Source organism: Dipodomys ordii, unplaced genomic scaffold (assembly GCF_000151885.1).
Source record: "Dipodomys ordii isolate 6190 unplaced genomic scaffold, Dord_2.0 Scaffold61, whole genome shotgun sequence".
Taxonomy (NCBI): domain Eukaryota; kingdom Metazoa; phylum Chordata; class Mammalia; order Rodentia; family Heteromyidae; genus Dipodomys; species Dipodomys ordii.
The window spans coordinates 870,379-893,417 of record NW_012267277.1 but is presented as its reverse complement, the minus strand read 5'-3'; the positions used below and the strand labels follow the sequence as shown (position 1 = coordinate 893,417).

Genomic DNA, 23,039 nt, shown 5'->3' with positions numbered 1-23,039 from the left:
TCAAGTGGTAGAGCGCTCGCCTTGAGCTGAAGAGCTGAGGGACAGCGCCCAGGCCCAGAGTTCAAGCCCCACGGCCGACCAAAAAAAACAAAAAAAACAAATCAAAGACATCTGAGTCACAGATGTCTTTCCAGCTGATATTTTACTTTTGAAAAGTAGACAATTACGTGTATATGTGCTATCTGCCCATAATATTAAGTTTCAAAGTGATCATACCTCTTCAATACCAGCTATATTATTCACAGCCAGTTTTTTTAGAGAACTCTGAAGCTTTTTGTCATCAGCTGTAGCTGTCCTATGTACCACCTTCTTCTTTCTGCGAGCTGTACCCTGAAAATAAATTAGATGTTAGCACACCTCACACCTGACAATAGCAATTATATTTTTCTATCCACTATAATAATCTTCAAACTCACATTTAAAGAAAGGAACTAAATAGTAATCATTACTAAAAAAAAAGAACCTAATAGAAATAATAATAATTAGTAAAAAACTAAATAATTACTAGCAATAATACTAATAATTAATATTACTAATAGTAATAGTAGTAATAGACTGTTCAGAGTTGTCTGTTAGCCTATACCAGATTTTTTTTTTTGGTCGGTTGTGGGGCTTGAACTCTGGGCCTGGGCACTGTCCCTCAGCTCTTCAGCTCAAGTCTACTGCTCTACCACTTGAGCCACTTCCGTTTTTTTTTCTGGTGGTTTATTGGAGATAGGAGTTTCACGGTCCTTCCTGCCCGGGCTGGCTTTGAACTGTGATCCTCAGATCTCAGCCTCCTGGGTAGCTAGGATTACAGGCGAGAGCTACCAGCGCCCGGCAATACCAGATTTTAAGACCAGGTCTTGCCCATTCTTATTCTTTTTCTTATATATTATGTCTCAAAATACTGTTTGCTAATAAAATGTATTTCATAACTTCAGAACAACTTAGTGTACTTTATAACAATGTTGAAACATAATAAGAAATTTTTTCCTAAAATCCTTACCAATCTTTGCCAATACAGTCAGAGGCCTGTATAACTTTTTTTTTTGCTGGTTCTGGGCTTGAACTCAGGGCCTGGGACTGTCTGTGAGCTTCTTTTTCTCAAAAATAACACTCTATCACTTGAGCCACAGTGCCACTTCTGGCCTTTTCTGTTTATGTGGTACTGAGGAATCGAACCCAGGGCTTCATCCATGCTAGGCAAGCACTTTACCACTAAGCCACATTCCCAGATGCCCCCCGCCCCCCAGATAAACTGTTAAGAATTATAATATACTAAGGATTAAATTACTATTATATAAGCATTTTGTAATTTGAGAATCTAGGAATGAAGAAATATCAAGTTATTACTTTAAGTTCTTAATCTATAGTAACAAAGTAAGGTCAATAAATACACAAACAAGTTAGATCATTTCAAACCAGATAAAGGCTATGAAAAAACAAAAATAGACCATGGTAACTAAGAGTGCCTGGGTGGCAACAAAGCCTAAAGTTACTTTATTAAAATGTCTAGGCAAATATCCTCTGAAAAAGTGACATGAATTGAGACCCACAACTAAGGGAAGAGTGGTCCAAGCAAAATGACACAAGACTAGAGAAAGTGAGCCAATATGACTAGAGCAGAGCAAACAATAAGAAGAGAAAAATAAAATCAGAAAGATAGGCAAGGGCCAGATGGAGTAGCCTAGCATACAATGGGCAGAAATTGGATTGTATTCTAATTGCAACGGGAAGACATTCAATGGTGCTAGGTATCGGAATGACTGGATCTGATTTATGTATTTATGACTAAGATTGCTGTGTAGATAAAGGACTACAATGATACTATAATGACAGCAGTCAGAATATTCCTGCAACAGTCCAGGGGAGAGATAGCAGTGTGGCAGGAGAGACAGTGAGAGTCAGACTGTCAGAGACAACATTTCTGATGGATTAGATGTAGAACATGAGGAAGAGAAGAATCTAGGATGATGCTCAGGATTTTGGTCTGAGCAAACAGGATGAAACTTATATTATTTATTAAGCTAGGAAAAGTTGCCAGCGCCAGTGGATCATACCTATAGCTATTCAGGAGGCTGAGATCTGAGTGTCGTGGTTCAAAGTCAGCTTGAGCAGGAAAAGTCAATGAAATTCTTATTTCCAATTAAATACACAAAGCCAAAAGTAGAGCTGTGGCTCAAGTGGTAGAGCGCTAGCCTTAAGAATAAAAGTGTAGGGCTGGGAAGTTGGCTCAGTGGTAGAGCGCTTGCCTTGCATGCATGAGGCCCTGGGTTCGATTCCTAAGCACCACATAAACAGAAAAAAAAAAAAAAAACTGGAAGTGGCGCTGTGGCTCAAGTGGCAGCTGAGGGGCAGCGCCCAGGCCCAAAGTTCAGGCCCCACAACCGGACCAAAAAAAAAAAAAGAATAAAAGTCCAGAGTAGGGACAATGCCCAAGTCCAGAGTTCAAGTCCCATCACGGGCAAAAAAACCCAAAAAACATAGGAAAAGTTCATTTCTATATTGACACTTTGGAACTCTAAGTAATTTTTCACTGAAAAGAATATTCAAAATGGATTAAATTCCTAAACCAGTTAAAAAAATGTAACTGAGAATAGACCTAAAATACTACCAAAAGCAGTCTAAATTTTGAGGGTTAAATTTTTCTGAAGCAGAAGGCATGAGGATATAGGACAGGGGTTTCAGTCTCTGAGTAGCTCCTGCAGTGATCCTCAGGGACTAGACCTTACAGAACGGCGACTTGGGCTATAGTCTCAGCAACTCCAATGGGAGAAAAGAGCTCTGATGACAGGCGCTGTGAGGCCCTCCAGCAGCTGAAGGATCACTACTTAGATAGATGGATGGTAATTTACTGTGAGGCATTCCTGATTCAAAGATAGCTCAGTTGTTGGTAGCTCAAATTCAACTTGTCTAAATGTTATCAGTCCACCCATCTTAAATTTTGCAGCTGGCAGGAACACCATATACCCACTTTTTTTTAATGGTGGTGGGACTTGAACTCTGGGTCTGGGCATGGTCCCTGAGCCCTGCAGCTCAAGGTGAGTGCCCTACTACTTGAACCACAGCACCACTTCTGGTTTTCTGGTGGGTAATTGGAGATAAGACTTTCTTGCCCAGGCTGGCTTTGAACTGTGAGCCTCAGATCTCAGCCTCCTGAGTAGCTAGGATTACAGGCGTGAGCCATCCTCACCTGGCTACCCACTTTCTTAAAAACAGAAGCTTAGGGGTCACCTCAGTTTTCTCTCAGCCTTCATCTCCCATCAATCATTAAGCCATACCAATTTCAACTCCTAAATTTGTGCCCCATATAGCACTGCAATAGACCCTAAATTGTTTTTTTTTTTGGGTCCAGTCGTGGGGCCTGAACTCTGGGCCTGAGTGCTGTCCCTCAGCTCTTCAGTTCAAGGCTAGCACTCTACCACTTGAGCCACAGCTTTTTTCTTTTTGTTTATGTGGTGCTGAGGAGTCGAACCCAGGGCCTCAGACATGCAAGGCAAGCGCTCTACCACTGAGCCACCTTCGCAGCCCTAGACCCTAAATTGTTCCCAATTAAACTTTCATTCTACCTTCCAAACTGCCAGAAATGACCTTTCTAAAATAGCTGCCATTTCTTCTTAAAAGTCCTTCATTAGCTACCTACTATATATAGAATAAAATCACAAGTTCTTTAGTATGGCATATAAAACTGATGGAATCACAAACTACCAGGTCATTTCATTTCCTACATTATCAATTAAAACCTCTAAACTCTGCCTGGGTGCTGGTGGCTCATGCCTATAAATCCTAGCTACTCAGGAGGCTGAAATCTAAGGATTGCAGTTCAAAGATAACCTGGGCAAGAAAGTCTGTGAGTCTCTTATCTCCAATTAGTCACCAAAAATGGAGCAACAGATCTGTTTGTGGTAGAGAGCTAGCCTTGAGCACAAAAGCACAAGGATGGCACCAGGTCCCGAGTTCAAGCCTAAGGACTCACACACACAAAAAACAAACTCTAAAACTCTAGTTGTGCCAAACTAAAGCAAGCCATTCCATTAAATACCATATATTTCAAAACCCTGTGCTTTGGCATATGTACAAGCGACAATCCTCTTTTTCATTTTGCCAGTTTAGGGGCATGAACTCAGGGCCTAGGTTCCGTCCCTGAGTAAGGCTAGCATTCTACCATTTGAGCCACAGTGACACTTCTGGCTTTTTCTGTTTGTGTGGTATGGAATGGAACCCAGGGCTTCATACATGATAGGCAAGTACTCTACCACTAAACCACATTCCCTACCCCGACAATCCTCTTTTTATCCTATCTTATGAACCTTTTGACTTGTCTAAGTGTTTTTCTGTTGCCTTTTTTTAGTTGGGGTTGTGGGGCTTGAATGCTGGGCCTAGACGTTGTCCTCAGCTCTTCAGCTCAAAGCGAGCTATCTACCACTTAAGCCACAGAACTACTTCCAGTTTTCTGAGTGGTTTGTTGGAGATAAGAGTATCACAGACTTTCCTGCCTAGGCTGGCTTTGAACTGTGATCCTCAGATCTCAGCCTCCTGACTAGCTAGGATTACAGAAGTGAGCCACTGGCACTTGGCCTGTTGCTTTTTTTGTGTTAGGGCCTGAGTACTGTCCGTGAGCTCTTTTGCTCAAGGGTAGTGCTCTACCTCTTTGAACCACAGTTTCACTTCTGGTATTCTGGTTAATTAGAGATAAGTCTCATGGACTTTCCTGCCAGGGCTGGTTTCAAACCGCAATCCTCAGAGCTCAGCCTCCTGAGGAGCTGGTATTACAGGTGTGAGCCCCTAGTGCTCAGCTCATGTTCGTACTCACCAACATAGAAAATGGGTAGGAACTTGTGGGGACATTAATAAACTATAACATTAGCTCAAACATCACTACACTTCCTGTAAACCTATCTGCACTATAGGATCATGCAGTTAAGACAAGGTAACCCTAGCACCTGGCATGCCCTGTAGATGAATAAAACATCACAGCTAGCACTTATTAAACATCTACCCAGGGCCAGAAACCATGTTTGATATTTCATAATAATTACTCCAGTGTTTAGAAGCATCTTTTAGAATTATTTCTATTTTACAGATGAAAAGTGGAAGCTCAGCAAAAATGGGTAATTTGTTCATGTCACAGAATATGTTGTCAGGATTCAATGGTGGCCATTGCCACTGCACCACTGGGAGTAAGGTTCTTGTTATATTTAGATCGAGACAGATTATTTTCAAATTGGAATGTGGTTAGATCTTAATTATTGAAAAGATTTTTATACTTTCAATGACCACAAATCCAAAATACTAATACTACCTGATAATCATACATTCTCCTGTCAAGTTTTCTTATACCACACTCACCTTGCCCCCTATCCGGACCTGAGCCTGAAGTTTGGCTAACTTTTCTTGATTCATGCTGTTGATAAATCTAGGGGGGGAAAAATAGATTTGTTAAAGTCACCATTTAACCAGAGATTTAAAAACCGTTTATGTAAACAGTACTTCCTGGCTCACTGAACTTTCCATATACATTAACATCATGATCCTAAGTCCTGACTGTTCTAGCTTTCATAAACCTGAGACCTAATTATATCACAAAGGAGTTAAAAACACAGACAGAAAAGAGAAGAGCACTGTGGATGTAGCTCAGTGGTGGAATGCTTGCTTAGCATGGTCAAGACCCTGAGTTCTGAGTTTAATCCCCAGCACCATTAAAAAAAAGTCAGTCATCTATTTGAAGATTCCTCCCTTAAAATATAGTTCAATTCTTCAGCATTCAGTAAAACCTAACATGAAATCTGTTATCACACCAGTTTTTTCTCCGTATGACTTCTATGCAGAGAACTGACCAAATATTATTAGCAAAACCCTTCAAGTAGATCATTTTCTTCCTAATCACACTCTGTATGTCTTATAAACCATAAAGTTGTTAAATAATTTCTTAAAGGGGGAAAAAAAACCAGGCTGGGCAAATAAGAAACTCAACAATAGGCTGTGTAAAGGTTAAGATATGTAACAGTCATGCCCTTTATTCAAGGTCAGATGACTTATTAATAATGGGAAAATAGAAACAAACTTCCAGACATTCAGTGATTCTGCAGCACTGCAGAATTTATTAAATACCCTGTGTTTATATACTAGGTCACATCTGATAAGCTATTCTTACATTTAGGGTACAATGTTTAACTGCACGATTTAAAATACAGTTTGACTACATTAATACTAAGAAACTGCAGGGAAGATTCTTAAAACTGCTCTCGGTTTTAAAGATTTTAAGAACATTATAAAATTACAAATTCTAGCCTGGTCAAATGATATTTCTACAAAGGAAAACAACATTCCACACTATATAAACAAATAAAAGCCAATTTAAGTCTTGTTTGACTTGTTCCATGGCTTAATAGGTCATTACTGAGATGTGGAGGGAAAGCTGTTATTAAACTTTTTTGTCCGAGTCTCTAACTCCTGCAACATCATTTCTCACATGAAAAGACACTGTCTTCTACATTTGGAAAATGAAAAAAAAATTATGTAATTACTAACCAATCTGTATTGACACTGAATTAACCTGTGTATATCTTCGCTTAAAAGCCAAAGTTCAGTTTCCAAATGACAATTCTAACCTATGATTTCTTAGTCTTTGTCCAGGATTACATTGCAATGCTCAAGCAGCTTTTATGGGAGGAATTGTGTACAATCCAAAACAAAGAATCTTACACGTGTGTCAATCTTAGCTCTGCCAGAGACTTAACATTGCTGATGTAAACCTTAATTTTGAAACTCAGATATTTACAGGAAAGGTCTAATACTGACTTTTCTCAAAGAATGTGGCCATGAAGATAAAGTAATAGAGTGCTTGAGGAATTTCTTGCAAAAAGGGAGTCAAGTGAAAAATGTTACAACTAAACCCTTTAAGACTCTTCTGCATTTTCAAGTAACACTCCCCAAGAGATCCAATAGGGAAGTCAAGACAGAGTCCTGACTTGTTTGAAATGAAAGCAAGAACATATTTAACTGTGTAAATAAAAATGTAAAGAATAAAAATGAAAGAATAAATTCTATTCCAGGTGGTTAAGAAACCAGAATGGAGAAATCTTATTTCCAATGAGTACTTCAGAGAAAAGAAATTTTAGGGAAATTAGAAGCACAAGGCAGCAGGGAAAAAAGAAATGAGCTATTTTATTAATAAATTAGGGGTAAATAGTAAATTAAGAGACATAGTAAATAAGGTGATTTGGACTCAATCTATAAGAGATGTCAATTTCAGTCGACCTCAACAATCACATGGTTTAATATCCTATTATGGAGTCTTTATTGTATCTGTCACTTATGTTTTATATGATGTCATCTCAAATATCTGCTATCAACAGCAGGGTAATGAATTATAAACAATTTACCTCTTTCCCAACTTAACAAAAATGAGAGGGCTAGAGGTGTGGCCCAAGTGGTACAGTGACTGCCTAGCAAGTAAGCTTGAGGCCCAGTCCAAACCCCAGAACTGAAAAAAAAAATAAAACCAACAACAAAACACTAAAAAATAAGATAAGCCAAGGGTCTTAAGAGAGTTCTTTTTTACGACCCAAATGGAGAAGTAATTTCCTAAAAACTACATAATTCATTGGATTCCTTGGGGCTCCAAGGGTCATGTAAGCACTTTCCTCAAGGAGGAAATCAAGGTCAATCAATACTTGATATCGGGTGCCTCAAGTCCAAGCCTTGTGGCGGGCACTTTCACACGCATCGTATTTTGCACAATTTTTTTTTTTTAATTCTGTGAGGTTTCTCTTAAGAGAAGCACAGGCTGTGGAATCCGGAAGCCCAAGGTTCTACCACTTCTGGCTTCAAAGCAAAGTTACTTCTTTGGATTTGTGTTCCTCCCACTTCAGTTAAGGGCGTTACCATCACCGACTTCCCAGAGTGGCTTTGAAGGTGAAAGGTCAGATTATCCAGCCCTGGATCCGGCTCACCGAGATACTTCCTACTCGGTAACACCGTTACCCGTCCCGGCGGAGGGGTGGGGGAACAGCTGGGGTAGAGTGAAAGAACGTGGGAACGGAAGTTGAAACCGCCATTCACTAGCTGTGTAACACTTTTACCGGCCGGGTCAGTCCCCCGGCAGCGTGCTGGGGTGTTTAAGGATGGGCTGCTTTCTCCAAAAGGCAGGCCGGATGTAAACAAACACTGCCGTAACTAGGTGAAGAGTGCGGCCACGGAGCGACCGGTGCCCAGGGCTTGGACGTGGTGGTGGTGGGTGGGGAGACTGTAGTGCTAACCTCAGTTTCCCAATCTGTAGACCGGAAGGATCAAACCGGATGATCCCAGATCGGGTGTATAAAGCTCAAAGCTTCTGACATTGTTGCTGTGGTTGAAGGAGGAGGAGGAGCGGGACGGCGGGGGAGGGGTCCCCTCGCCTCCCGGGACAGGATCGGAGCTGGGGCCACAGCCTGGGTCCCTGGGCTCGCCTCCACGGAGGTGCGGTGGTGCGGGGGGACCTTCCCTCCGGTGCCGACCCCCAGCTGCGCCGCCGGTAACCGACAGGCCAAGCCGGCCGCCTCCGCCCCCACTCCCCGCGCCGCGGCGGAAGTGGCAGCCCGAACGGTTGGCGGGTGTCGAGAGAAGAGGGCGTGGGGTGGGGGGGAGACCGTGCGCAGCGGCCTATGGCCGTGGAGCGGCGGGACCGCCGGGGGTCTCACCTGAAACAGGGAGGGTCCTCCAACACCAGCACGCGGCAAGAGCAAGATGGCTGCCTCACCCGAGACAGAGAAAGACAGCGGCGGGAGCGGTGGCGGCGGCGGCGGCGGCGGGAGCTGGAGCGGGGGCCCACGTGACACGGCGGCTCCGCCTCCCCCTCGGGGGTGGCCTATACCGGGTGCGCGCCACCCAACTACAAGGCCCAGCCTGCTCTGCGCACCCCAATATTTCTATTGGCGGCGGGTGCACGGGGCTCGCGCGGCCTCCGGGCTGCCAGCGTCCCATTGTGTCTGCCCTGGATTTCGGGGGCAAAGGGCGGCCTTGTGAACGTGCGGTGTGCGCGCGCGCGTGTACTGGATTCGGACGTCTCTTCCCCCTTGCATTTACTACATAACTGTTTAATCGTAGGAGAAAAGATGGGACATGTTGACCCATTATCGAGTGTGTGTGTGTGGGGGGGGGTGAATCGGGAAGACATTCTCAATGACCACCAAAGGAAGGTTTACACTCGCCATGCCTGCAGTAGTGTGTTTCCTGGAACCTTTGGTCTACCTCGTCGCTGGTGCAATCAGAGATCCTCCTCCCCCTCCCTCCCCGAGTCTGGCTTTCTTGAAGTTTGCCGCTAGCCCTGAGTGGAAGACTTTGCGGTTGCCAAGGAAACGTACGATCCAGGCCCGGCACAGCCAAACGGTTCCCCTCCACCCCCCAAATCTCCCAAGACCTGAGCAGGAACGAACAATGAAATCCAGTCGTCCAGTCTCTTTTTGCAGAGGAATTTGAGAAAGCTGGGGGTGGGGGTGGGGGATCGTTTGCATTTTAAATATTAAGTGTAGCGGTTCCCGGCGGGAGGGGTAAGACGGGCAAGCAGAAGCAATCAGCAAAGGATCACTGAACCTCTTCTTTGCCCTCACTTTATCTTTTTGGGGGGCATTTCTCTCCCTATGTCCCAGACCAAAGGAAAGCAACTCACGCTCCACAACTATTCCAGCATCCTGCTACGTGATCGGCGCCTTTAAACTCACTCGGCCCCACACCAGACCCCCGGAGGCGCCACCCACATCCGTCTAACATCACTTCCTTTAAAGTTTGGGAGAGGAAAAGAAAATCTGTGAAGGGGTTGGGCTGAGCCGTCGGTGGGGAGCCGTGTGGATCTTCTGCTAGGAATCCGACCCGGTGTCCGTTCAGTCCGGTGTCCCTGCGCACCGACCGCCATGGAGACGTGCCTGCGTCCCGGGGCCACCTGTTTGCTGGGCTTCGGTTTGCTGCTCCTCGTCACCTCCTCTCTTGGACGCGTTGGGCTTGGAAAGGGTCAGAGCACATTCTTGTCTTAATGTTTAGCAATCCCGGACCCTAGTCTGGGGTAACCCCTTGCTGTCTAATCTCTTAGATCTCGTCAGATTCCTTCTCATCTTCCGTAACCGCTCTTGGGGGGTGGGGGGAGGGCAATTTCTTTGAAGTTGAGAGTAGCGAGCCTGGGAAGGTTAAGAAAGGGAAGTTGTACTTAATAGAAATCTTTAATTCTTGGGCCTAGGGAAGAAATGGCCCTTACATCAAGATAAGCTTGCTTAAAAACTGAACAGCGAGCTAGTTTGTAGGCCCTCGGGAACGGTCACACCTACCCTCCAGGAAGAAATGGAGTGGAGTTTTGGGGGCATAGATTAGTTTTGTTTGCCTTGGGTCTGAAGATTCTTCACTTTAACGTGTAGAGCCTTCTCCAGGACCTGGGATAATAGCACCTATTTCCCAGGGAAATGCATTAGAAAGGGCTGAATGAATAACAGAAGGTCTGTTAGAGGGTCACCAACGTTATTTTTAGTGTGGCTCAGCTAGTATGTTGGGAGCAACTTTTTTTTTTTTTTAGGAGCCAGGGATCACTGGTTGTGAATAAGAAGTTAGGTGGTATGACCATCTCTATTCCAGCCTATTAATTTCATCTTATCTTCATTCTAAGCCTGAACACCTTTCTCTTCACCGCTTTCCTAGTCTTTGTGTGTGTGTGTGTGTGTCTGTGTTGATAGTGAGGGCTTCTTGCATGGCTCTTCCCCCCTCAAAGCTGGTGCTTTACCACTTTAGTCACACACCTCCACATTTGGCTTTTTGCTAATTAATTGGATCTCAGAGACTTTTCAATTCTAGCTGGCTTCAAACTGTGATCCTCAGATCTTGGACTGGATCCGCAGATCTCAGTTTCTTGAGTAGCTAGGTTCACAGGCCTGAGCTACCAGTGCCTAGCCCCCAGCATTTATTAAAATTGGATTGACCATAAACTGTAAGTCTGTGAGACTCTTATTTCTAGTAAACTATTCTGAAAAATCCAGAAGTGGTGCTGTGGCTCAAGTGGTTGAGTGCTATTCTTGAGCACAAAGAGGCTCAGGGATAGTACCTAGGCCCTGAGTTCAAGCTCCAGGACTGGCAAAAAACAAACAACAACAAAAACTAGAAAGGCTGACATTTAGTTAAGGTCAGTAACAGGTTATTGAGGAGATGGTATTTGTGAGTTTCTATTTGTGATGGAAATGAGTCCTGTTAGGTCAGTGTGTTTTAAATGCTGGGAATCCCATTGTAAAACAGGCTACTGTGCATTTAGAATGAAACTATAAATACTGAGGCAGAGCGAAGAGTACAATGTTTGGATATGTGTGTAGAACCGAATTTTACTGACACTCGCCTGCTTAGATGCCTAAGGCCTGTGGCTTAACCTCTTAGTTCTTCAACAAAGGAAATGGGTATAATAACAACTGCTTCAGACAATCAACAGGTATTTTACCATGTTCCAATTTCTATGTTAGGCCTAGGCAATCCCTTACAGTCTTGTATTCAGTATCAGTTGTTAGACCATAAGCTCTATGTGGTTGTCTGGGATCCTCAGTGGAACTTGTTCTGACCTATATGATTTTGGGGCATGGGTTAGTTTGGTTTGGTTTGGTTTGGTCTGTCGTGGGGCTTAAACTCTGGGCCTGGGCCCTGTCCCTGAGGTCTTCAGCTCAAAGCAAATAAGTACTCTACCACTTGAGCCACAGTGCCACTTCTGGTTTTCTGGTTGTTAATTGGAGTCTCATGGACTTTCCTACCCAGGCTGGCTTTGAACCTCGATCCTCAGATCTCAGCCTCTTTAGTAGCCAGGATTACAGGCATGAGCCACCAGCACCCAGCTTAGTTTTGTTTCTGTTTATTTGAGTTTAGGGCCTCAAGCTTTCACTTGGCTTTTTGGATTAAGACTGCTGCTCTACCACCTGAGCTACACCTCCAGCTTTTTGCTAGTTAATTGGAGATAATAGTCTCACAGAGGGCTGGGACATGGTTTAGTGGTAGAGTGCTTGCCTAGCATACATGAAGCATAATACCCAGGGTTCAATTCCACAGTACCACATAAACAGGAAAAGCTGGAAGTGGCGCTGTGGCTCAAGTGATAGAGTGCTAGCCTTGAGCAAGAGAAGCTCAGAGACAGTGCCCAGGCCCTGAGTTAGAGCCCCAGGACTGGCAAAAAAAAAAAAAAAAAAGGAGGGTGGGGGGGGGCTGGGAATGTGACTTAGTGGTAGAGTGCTTGCCTAGCATGCATGAAGCCCTGGGTTCCATTCCTGTACCACATACACAGAAAAGGCCAGAAGTGGCATGGCTTAAGTTATAGAGTGCTAGCCTTTAGCACAAAAAGCTCAAGGACAGGCCAAGCCCTGAGTTCAAGTCTCAGGACTGGCAAAACAAACAAAACAAAAAAAGAGTCTTGCAGATTTCTCTTCATGCTTCAAAGCGTGGTCCTCAAATTTCAGTCTCCCATGTAGCTAGGATTACAGGTGTGAGCTAGTTAGTATAAACTTCCTTATAATATGGCAGCTGGATTTGTTTGTTTTTGTTGTTGTTGTTTTTGCCAGTCCTGGGGCTTGAACTTAGGGCCTGAGCACTGTCCCTGAACTTCATTTGCTCAAGGCTAGCACTCTACCACTTGAGCCACAGTGCCTTTTCTGGCTTTTTCTATTTATGTGGTACTGAGGAATCGAACCCAGGGCTTCACGCATGCTAGGCAAACATTTTACTACTAGGCCACATACCCGGCCCCAAAGATGTTGAGTTGTGTTTTTGTTTTTGTTTGCCAGTCCTGGGGCTTGAACTCAGGGCCTGGGCACTGTCCCAGAGCTTCTTTTGCTCAAGGTTAGCTCTCTACCACTTGATCCATAGCACCACTTTCCAGCTTTTTCTGTGTATGTTGTATTGAGGAATCAAAGTCAGAGCTTCATGCATAATAAGCAAGCACTTTACCACTAAGCCACATTCCTAGCCCATTGACAACTGGGTTTGAAGGGTGAGTATATACCACAATGGAGCAAGGTGGAGGTATATGGTGTCTTTATCAATTAACCTTGTAAATAACTTCAAATCAGTCTACTCCATGTGGGCAGGTTCAAGAGGAAGGGACATTAACATCTCCACCTCCTTCCCTCATGAGAAGTTTATTAAGATCACATTTTTAAGAAAAGCATGTGAGATAGAAGGTATTGTTGCCGCTGTCTTTGGTGAATATTATCAGTCGCAATGAGCCAGTTTTATTTCTGTCTTGTTTTTGCTCAGGAGTATTGAAAGAGAAATGAATGAGAAACACAACCACTGTGATCTCTGTCCTTTTCTGCAGACAGTCACATGACAGTACAGTATGTACTTTGAGTAGGAAAATATCACGTTAACTGCAGCAGCATATAGAAGGACAGCTCAGTACAAAAGGTGCTATGTTGTGAGGATTCAGTAAAAAAAAACAAAAACAGATACTTAACATTGTGTCACATTTTTAGAAAGTAGTAAAGGTGAACTAATTATTTCATGAGAGAATGTTTAACTGGTGCTAGGGATTAATATCAAACTTTTATATATCTCCTGCTTATCGATTCTTAGGACATAGATAATACTCTACTCACCTTCCTTCCCACAAAGTGCTATCTGAGCTGAGACTCTTGGCTCACACTGATAATCATTGTTACTCTGGAGGCAGAGATGGTGGTTTGAGGCTAGTTTCAGCAAAAAGTGTCCAAAATGAATCTCAACTAATAGCTGGGTGCAATGGTGCACACCTATTTTTCCAGCTATGTGGCTGGATAGGAAGCATCATGGCCCCAGCCCTGCTTTGGCACAAAGTTCATGAAACCCCCCATCTCAACAGAAAAAAGCTGACATGGTTGCTCATGCCTACCTTCCCAGCAGTAGTGAGAAGCATAAAATAGAATCATGGTCCAAGTTGGTCCAGGCAAAAAGTGAGACTTTATCTAAAAAAAAAAATGACCTCCATACACAGAGAAAGAGAGAAAGAAAATGAGGCTTAAAAGTATGTTCAAGCCAGGCGCCAGTGGCTCACGCCTGTAATCTTAGCTACTCAGGAGACTGAGATCTGAGGATTGATGTTGGAAGCTACCCTGAAAGAAAATCCCTGTGATTTTTATCTCCAATTATCTACCAGAGAGCCAGAAGTAGAGTTGTGGCTCAGGTGGTAGAGCACTAGCCTTGAGCAAAGCAGCTCAGGGACAGTACCCAGACCCTGAGTTAAAACCCTAGGACTAGCACAAAATTAGAAAAAAGAGCGAGTTGGACTAAGAATGTTTGCCAAAGACCTTGCGACTATAACATTGTAGAGTTCTAAAATGATTTCCTTGTTCTCTGTTAGCTAAAAAGTATAATTACCAACATTTGCTGTGAATATACTATTTTCCAGACTGTGTATTCTGTTCATTTTCCACATATGTACTAGTTTATTCCTTATAGTGAGACTATAAGATGGATAGTAATTTTATCATTGTCCTCATTTCCGAGAAATAATATTAGAACCTAAAATGAGGCACAGGAGATTACACAGTAAGTTAAAATACCAGTCTCAGAACCAATGTCCTTAGCCAGCGTTCCCTCTGTCCTGTCACTGCAGAGAGAAAGAGTAGAGCACCGTTAGTGGAGGCGGTCCATGTGCTCTCCTGCCTAAGATAGAAATAGATAATTTCACCAATCTGTTAGGATAAAAAGTTGGTACTGAATCAAAAAGTTGGCACTCAGACTTATGAAATGTTTTTCTTCTACTCATAATTCTATTCACAGTCATTTTTTTCCAAAATTTTTATTGTGATTAAGTGGTTACATAATTTCCCAAATTTCACAGTATTGTGGGATAGTGATGCTTAGTTAAAGTCACAAACACATTCTAACTTTCATGGAGCAAATTGTATATCATGTTCTATAACATTTATGAGTTCTATGAGCTTTGCAATACAGTTATTTCTTCCACTTTGGGTGATATGTACATTTCTTCTGTTTTGCATAGCATCAGCTGTTCCCTCGCCATCTTTCCCACTTGTTCCCTCCCTCCCATCACTGCCATTGTGTTGCTTAGTTCATTTTGGTCAATGTCCAATGCAGCTGATGGGTCCCGCTGGTGTATGTTTTCCCCCTGATTCCCTCTAGTTCTGTGGTGTCCATAACAACCCTACAGGACATATTTTTGTGAGCCATATTTTGCAATTGTGATGAACATGAAGTGGCTGAACTAGGATTCTGACTCAGGTCGGTTTGACTGCAGACACACATTATTTAGCCACTATGTCATTCTATCTCTCAGTAGTGTTCCCTTTTTCAGAAGCTTGGCTGCTAGCTCTGACATTTGGCCTTCTGCTACTTAGGTTTCATCAGCTACGAAGGGGTAGATAATACTTCTCTGATGTCTAACTTATACTCAAAAGCTTGGAAATTCTGACGTAAATGCTGGGTTTAGAAATGTTTGCTTTCACTTTAAAAAGAAACAACCATGTTTTAGAGAAAGAGCTACTGATGGAGGAGACTTTGTTTCACTGGTAGCTGGCATAAATTTATTGGCTTATGCAGGCAACACTTTCAGAAACTGGGCTGTCTTCAGATGCTTCATGCTGGGATGGGTGTGAGGGTGGCTGGTTCTGGGTAATACCTGCTTTTAGTAACAGAGTAAACACTGCCCACGTTTAGGTTCTTTTTCAAGTGGAAAGAACAGAACCTGAGTTTTCCACATCTCAAGTCACCATTTTCCTTCATTCTGCCATGGTGAAGTGACCTGTGCATCCCTTCCTTCCTTTATTTAATCTTCTCTAGAGAGACAGTAAAGGATAGTGAGAAGCTACAACTACAGACTCTGGAATCCAACCAGGCAGCTCTGCCACTCATAGTCAATGTAACTCTGAGTGAGCAGTTTAACTCCAGTTTCCTTATCTGTCAAAAAGGAGTAGTTAGAATTTGTCCTCATAAGGTTGTTGTGAGGATCGAACAAGTTAGTATATATGAAGGGACTTAAACATGCACAATAGATATCATACATGTCAATCATTATCACTCTTATCACTTTAATACCACCATATCATATAATCTGAGTATTCAATAAATAATGGTAATGAGGGCTGAGAATGTGGCTTAGTGGTAGAGTACTTGCTTAGCATGCCTGAAGCCCTGGGTTCCATTTCTCAGTACCACATAAATGGAAAAAATGTGAAGTGGCACTGTGGCTCACGTCATAGAGTGCTAGCCTTAAGTAAAAGAAGCTCAAGGACAGCGCCCAGGCCCTGAGTTAAAGCCCCAGGACTGGCATCATCATCATCATCATGATTATTACTATTATAGAAAATTCCAATGTATTTTTATTATTTATTATTTTTTGGGGGGGAGGGTCCAGTCGTGAGGCCTAAACTCTGGGCCTGGGCGCTGTCCCTCAGCTCTTCAGCTCAAGGCTAGCACTCAACCACTTGAGCCACAGCGCCACTTCCGGCTTTTTTCTTTTTGCTTATGTGGTGCTAAGGAATCAAACCTCATGCATGCAAAGCAAGCGCTCTACCACTGAGCCACCTTCCCAGCCTCCAATGTATTTTTAATATGACTTCTTTTTTTTTTTTTTTTTGGGTCCGGTTGTGGGGCCTGAACTCTGGGCCTGGGCACTGTCCCTCAGCTCTTCAGCTCAAGGCTAGCGCTCTACCACTTGAGCCACAGCGCCACTTCTGGCTTTTTTCTTTTTGCTTATGTGGTGCTGAGGAATCGAACCCAGGGCCTCGAGCATGCAAGGCAAGTGCTCTACCACTGAGCCACCTTCCCAGCCCTTAATATGACTTCTTAAAGAAATTTGGTACATGCAGTGGCCTGTTTTGTTTTATACCTGCAAACTTATTTTTAGTGGTAGATCAGCTTGGAAGCCTTGTGATAATGGAAAAGCATACTTCTTAGGAATAAAAAAAAACACCTTGATTTTGGCCATGTGTCTCCAATTAATCACGAAAAAGGTGGAAGTGGAGCTGTGGCTCAAGTGGTAGAGTGCTAGCCTTGAGTAAAACAGCTATGGGACACTAAGGCCCAGCACTGAGTCCAAGCCCCAAGACGGGCACATACATAAAAAAGCAACTGGGTTAGGACCCTGACTACCTAGATTATGTCTCAGCTCCAAACTTGGTGAAGTTTCTTGACTTTGTTCTTCAGTTTTCCTGTCTGTGAAATAAGTAGAAAAACAGTTTAAGCCAGGCACTGGTAGCTCACACCTCTGATCCTAATCTTAGGTACTAAGGAGGCTGAGATCTGAGGATTGTGGTTTGAAGCCAGCGTGGGCAGGAAAGTCCATTAGACTCTTATCTCCAATTTATTGCCAGAAAATCGGAAGTAGCACTATAGCTCAAAGTGGTAGAGCACTAGCTTTGAGCAAAAGAGTTCATGGACAGCACCGAGTTCAAGCCCCACAACCCACCAAAATAAAAAGTGTCATTATCACAGGGTTATGAGGATCAATATTTTGTAAAGCTATCCCTGACATATTCATAACAAATAATTATAGCAATTCCCAAGTCCCAGATACTATTCTAATCTATTATCCTCATTTTATAGCTGAGAAACCATTTTATAGGTTGGGAAAGTTATTTAACTTGCTCCAAGACCCATAGCTAGTAAATGACATAACCAGTATTCAAACCCACGGATTCCAGAGCTAGGGTCCATGGCTTTTACCTACTACATGATCCTGCTCAGTAAATACTTTTTGGAATAATAATGAAAATATCTGAGGGTGAAAAAAATAAACCCTCTATTTAAACATATCTATTTGCCCTTATGGGTTTGGTAGCTTGATAGTTTTGCTGAATACATAACTCTTTATTTTTATGTCTCAAAGACAAAATTTTGCTGCCTTCTAATTTCCTTTTTTTTCTGTCAATATAATTATTGATTAATTTCTTTTTTCTTTTTTTTTTTTTTTTTCTTTTTGGGTCCGGTCGTGGGGCCTGAACTCTGGGCCTGGGCACTGTCCCTCAGCTCTTCAGCTCAAGGCTAGCGCTCTACCACTTGAGCCATAGTGCCACTTCCGGCTTTTTTCTTTTTTCTTATGTGGTGCTGAGGAACCCAGGGCCTCAGGCATGCAAGGCAGGCGTTCTACCACTGAGCCACCTTCCCAGCCCCTTGATTAATTTCTTATTTTTATTTTTTTGTCAGTCGTGGGGCCTGAACTCAGGTTCTGGGTGCTGTCCCTCAGCTCTTCAGCTCAAGGCTAGCACTCTACCTCTTAGAGCCACTTCACCACTTCCAGCTTTTTCTGCTTATGTGGTCCTGAAGAATAGGGCCTCATGCATACAAGGCAAGCACTCTACCACTGAGCCACCTTTCCAGCCCAATTATTGATCTTTTGTAGTGAATTTTTTTTTTTGTCAGTTGTGGGGCTTGTACTCTGGGCCTGGGTGCTGTCCCTCCGCCCTTCAGCTCAAGGCTAGTGCTCTACCACTTGAGCCACAGCACCACTTCCGGTTTTTCTGGTGGTTTATTGGAGATAAATGTCTGGGCTTTGAACTGTGATCCTCAGATCTCAGCCTCTTTAGTAGCTAGGATTACAGGCCTGAGCCACTGGTGCCTAGTGTCTTTTTTTTTTTTAATACCAGTTCTCAGGCTTGAACTCAGGGCCTGGGTGCTATTTCTGCTATTTCTGCACATTTTTGCTCAAGGCTAGTGCTCTTAGCACTTAAGCCACAGCTCCACTTCTGGCTGTTTGATAGTTAATTGGAGGTAAGAGTTTTATGGACTTTCCTGCCCAGCCTGGCTTCAAACCGTGATCCTGAGATTTCAGCTTCCTGAGTAGCTAGGATTACAGATGTGAACCACTACTGCCCAGCAGCATAATTTCTTTTTGATTGCTTTTAATATCTTTTTGTTGTTGTGGTTTTATTACTGCTTAAATGTTTGTTCATTTTATAATTTATTCCAGTTGGTACACTTTATAAAGAAATATGTATATTCATATTTTATCTCCTTCTTGCATATTCTCAGTCATTATCTTTTTCTTCAGTCCTTTTATACTGAGACTGATAAAAATGACTCCAGTCTTTTTTTCTTCAGTACTGGGAATCAAATCTAGATCTCCATACATACCAAACCATGCTCTATCATTGAGTTATCACCCTCCCCCCCAGATACTCTAATTCTTTTTTTTTTTTTTAATCGATCATGGGGGCTGAACTCTGGGCCTGGGCGCTGTCCCTCAGCTCTTCAGCTCAAGGCTAGCGCCCTACCACTTGAGCCACAGTGCCACTTCCAGCTTTTTTCTGCTTATGTGGTATTGAGGAATCGAACCCAGGGCCTCATACATGCAAGGCAAGCGCTCCACCGCTGAGCCAACTTCCCAGCTCCAAACATTAATTCTATAGATACTATTGTTAGCATTAACCAGCTCACTCTTATCTCCCTAGGTGCTATCCCTGGGCTTTTTTTTTTTTTTTTTTCCCAGTCATGGGGCCTGAACTCTGGGTCTGGGCGCTGTCCCTCAGCTCTTCAGCTCAAGGCTAGCTCTCTACCACTGGAGCCACAGCGCCACTTCCAGCTTTTTCAGTTTATGTGGTGCTGAGGAATCGAACCCAGGGCCTCATGCTTGCAAGACATGCACTCTACCGCTGAGCTACCTTCCCAGCCCTCCCTGGGCTTTTTTGCTCATGCTCTGTCACTTTGTGTCACAGCTCCACTTATGGCTTTTTGACAGTTTACTGAGGATTAGTGTCTCATATTTTGCTGCCTGGGCTGGCTTTGAACCAGCCTCCTGAGCTGCTAGAATAACAAGTTTGAGCCACTGGCACCTCACTTTGGGGGAAATTTTACATATGGAAAAACTGAGTTGAAAATACAGTTCTCGTGTACATAGGAGCTTGCTTTAATTATTGAACAGTTCAGAATAGATATGTGTTCTGGTAGATCATTACTTCAGTCCTTGTTTTGGGAGGGGTTATGGAGAAGTTGTTATCTCAGGTCAAGATAATGAGTCTTTGTTGCCTGGCTGAACATCCTAAGAAGGAATTCTATTCTTTTCTTGGGGACAGTTCCCTCCATCCTTTCTTATAAAGATGCTATCATCAGTCCTATCCTTCCTGGATTCTAAGTTGACTGGTAAAAAGAATGGCTTAGAACAAAGACAAACACAGCTGGGAGACAGGGATACTAAATTGTTTTCCTGGTTTAATTCATGGGCCCAGTTTAGTAGTCAGTGAATTTCAACAAAAGCATTTTATATACTTAACACAGTCAGGGCTTCCCTCTGTTGCTTCTGCTCTTAATTCTGATGACTTGTTTTCTTGTATTTTTGGTAATCTATAATCTTAAACTTGCAGTGGTGGTTCATCATTATTGACTGTTCTGGAGCCATAAAGTGGGTAATGTTTCTCTTCAGAAAAGTTTGGAAATTAGAAGTGGGGGATGTAGTAGAAGTATGATAGGAGTATTGGAGAGGTGCCTGTAGAAAGAATCAGGAGTCTTTTTGAATTTGGGGTTAATAGGGGGAATCAGGTTCATCTTCATTTTGCTGCATCATAATGGATGTATGCTTTCAATATGGTCCTGCTTTTTGCTGTTTGCTTCCATTTCTCTCTCTCTCTCTCTCTGTTGTGAGGCTTGAACTCTGGGCCTGGTTGCTGTCCCTCAGCTCTTCAGTTCAAGGCTAGCACTCTACCACTTGAGCCACAGCACCTCCGGTTTTCTGGTGGTTTATTGGAGATAAAAGGCTCACAGCCTTTCCTGCCCAGGCTGGCTGTTTTTTTTTTTTTTTTTTTGGGTCCAGTCATGGGGCCTGAACTCGGGGCCTGGGCGCTGTCCCTCTGCTCTTCAGCTCAAGGCGAGCTGGAGCCACAGCCCCACTTCCGGTTTTCTAGTGGTTTATTGGAGATTAAGAGTCCCACGGAGGGGGGCTCAGTGGTAGAGTGCTTGCCTGGCATGCATGAGGCCCTGGGTTCTATTCCTCAGCACCACATAAGCAAAAAGAAAAAAGCCAGAAGTGGCACTGTGGTTCAAGTGGTAGAGTGCTAGCCTTTGAGCTGAAGAGCTGAGGGATAGCACCCAGGCCCAGAGTTCAGGCCCCACAACCGGACCCAAAATAAATAAATAAAAGAGTCTCACCGATGTTCCTGTCCGAGCTGGCTTTGAACCGGGATTCTCAGATCTCAGCCTCCTGAGTAGCTAGATTACAGTAGCTAGATTACCGTGCCTGGCCCAGGCTGGCTTTGAACTTTGAACTTCGATTCTCGGACCTCAGTCTCCTGAGTAGCTAGGATTACAAGCAGGAGCTACCCCACCTGGCTGCTTCCAGTTTCTCACCTGGTTTTATCTTGTTTAGTGTTTGTGGAGAGGCTTCCATTATTAAGGAGAGTCTAGAGTGTACATTCTACTGGTCTGTTTTATCTGGGACTTCTTTGTTTGTAGGTAGATATTCCTTCAGGCTGTTTGTAGGCACTAAGCTCAAGTTTGATTCAATTGTTTTGAGTTTGGGGATTGAAGGTGCAAGAATGCTTGATTACCTTAGACATCTTCCAATTCTCCTGGGCATCCTCCCAATTTCATTCTTTAGGATCCAACTGGGCCCAAGCAAGTGACACACTTGTGTCTTGGCCACAAGACACAAGACACAAACTGTTGGAATTGAAAAGTGATGGTGGTTGTTTGGTATTGCTTACATATGCTTATCTTTTTTTTTTGTCGGTCATGGGGCCTGAACTCTGGGCCTGAGCACTGTCCCTCAGCTCTTCAGCTTAAGGCTAGCGCCCTACCATTGAGCCAAAGCGCCACTTCCGGCTTTTTCGGCTTATGTGGTGTTGAGGAATCGAACCCAGGGCCTCATGCATGCAAGGCAAGCACTCTACCACTGAGCCACCTTCCCAGCCCTTACATATGTTTATCTATGAGCTTTTATTTCCCTGTGATGCAATTAGACTTGAATTTATTTCTGGGAAAGAAAAGTTTGGGACTGAGGGTATAACTCACATGGTAAAGTGTTTAATCTGGCAAATGCAAGGCCCTAAATTCAACCTCTAGCACTAGGAGGGGTGGGGAAGGGTGGGAGGAAAGTCTAGAAGATACATGTAGTAACCAAAACACAGGATTGAAGGTTAAATCCTGGCTTGGCCATTTAGCAGCAATGTGACCTGTTATAGCTGATATAACTTCTTGGAGCCTCAAGAGGTCCTCAGGCTACTTGATTATTGGTTATTATATATATATGTTATGTATATGTAATATATACATGTATATAATATCATTTAATATTCGATAATAGTCTTAGGAGATATAGTTATTATGCCTATTTCAATAATGAGAAAACTGAAATAGATAAAAGTGGGTTTTTAAGTTGGGAATGAGGCTTAGAGTTAGAGTGGTTGCCTAGCATGCATGAAGCCCTGAGTTAAATTCCTCAGTACCACATAAACAGAAAAGCCATAAGTGGTATGGTTCAAGGAAAAGAACCTCAGGGACATTGCCTATACCCTGAGTTCAAGCCCCAGGACTGGCCAGATTTTAATGATTTAGCACATGTAGCATGCTGAATGCCTATAAGATGGTTAATAAATAGCAGCTAACATATGTTGACTAACATTTTCTTTTTTTTTCTTTGTCAGTCTTGGGGCTTAAACTCTGGGCTTGGGCGCTGTCCCTGTGCTCTTCAGCTCAAGGCGAGCGCTCTACCACTTGAGCCATAGCGCCACTTCTGGTTTCCTGGTGGCTTATTGGTGATAAGAGTCTCGTGGACTTTCCTGCCTGGGCTGGCTTTGAACCACAGTCCTCAGATTTCAGCCTCCTGAATAGCTAGGATTACAGGTGTGAGCCACTGGCACCCAGCTCACTAACATTTTACAGTTATAAAATTTAAAATTTTGGGTTAGGATGTAGCTCAGTGGCAAAGCGCTTGCCTAACAAGTGCAACGTCCTGGGTTCGATCCCCAATACCAAAAAAAAAGAAAAGAAAACACATAAAATATAAACTTTTTTTGAGGTAGCCTAAAGAAGATCGTGTATACAATACCTATTTCAAGCCAGGCACCAGTGGCTCACGCCTGTAATCCTAGCTATTCAGGAGGCTGAGGCTGAGGATCACGGTTCAAAGCCAGCTCAGGCAGGTA

The 23,039-nt window shown here is 43.3% G+C and overlaps 2 protein-coding genes across 5 annotated transcripts in view; one reads left to right on the top strand and one right to left on the bottom strand.

Moving 5' to 3' along the window:
* The window catches only part of Btf3l4 (basic transcription factor 3-like 4), a 17,288-nt gene extending 7,596 nt beyond the window's left edge, over positions 1-9,692 (bottom strand). The window contains exons 1-3 of one of the 4 annotated variants that reach the window (XM_013022278.1): positions 9,632-9,692; positions 5,332-5,398; positions 217-330 (exon numbers count right to left, since the gene is read on the bottom strand). In XM_013022278.1, coding sequence (XP_012877732.1) covers positions 217-330; positions 5,332-5,385 — 168 coding nt within the window. In that variant the 5' untranslated portion in view covers positions 5,386-5,398; positions 9,632-9,692. The other 3 variants (XM_013022276.1, XM_013022277.1, XM_013022279.1) reach the window with 3 other exon arrangements.
* Positions 9,633-23,039, top strand: part of Txndc12 (thioredoxin domain containing 12 (endoplasmic reticulum)) — a 34,223-nt gene continuing 20,816 nt past the window's right edge. The window contains exon 1 of the mRNA XM_013022273.1: positions 9,633-9,969. Within this exon, the coding sequence (XP_012877727.1) occupies positions 9,873-9,969 (97 nt within the window). The 5' untranslated portion in view covers positions 9,633-9,872. The remainder of the gene's footprint in view (positions 9,970-23,039) is intronic.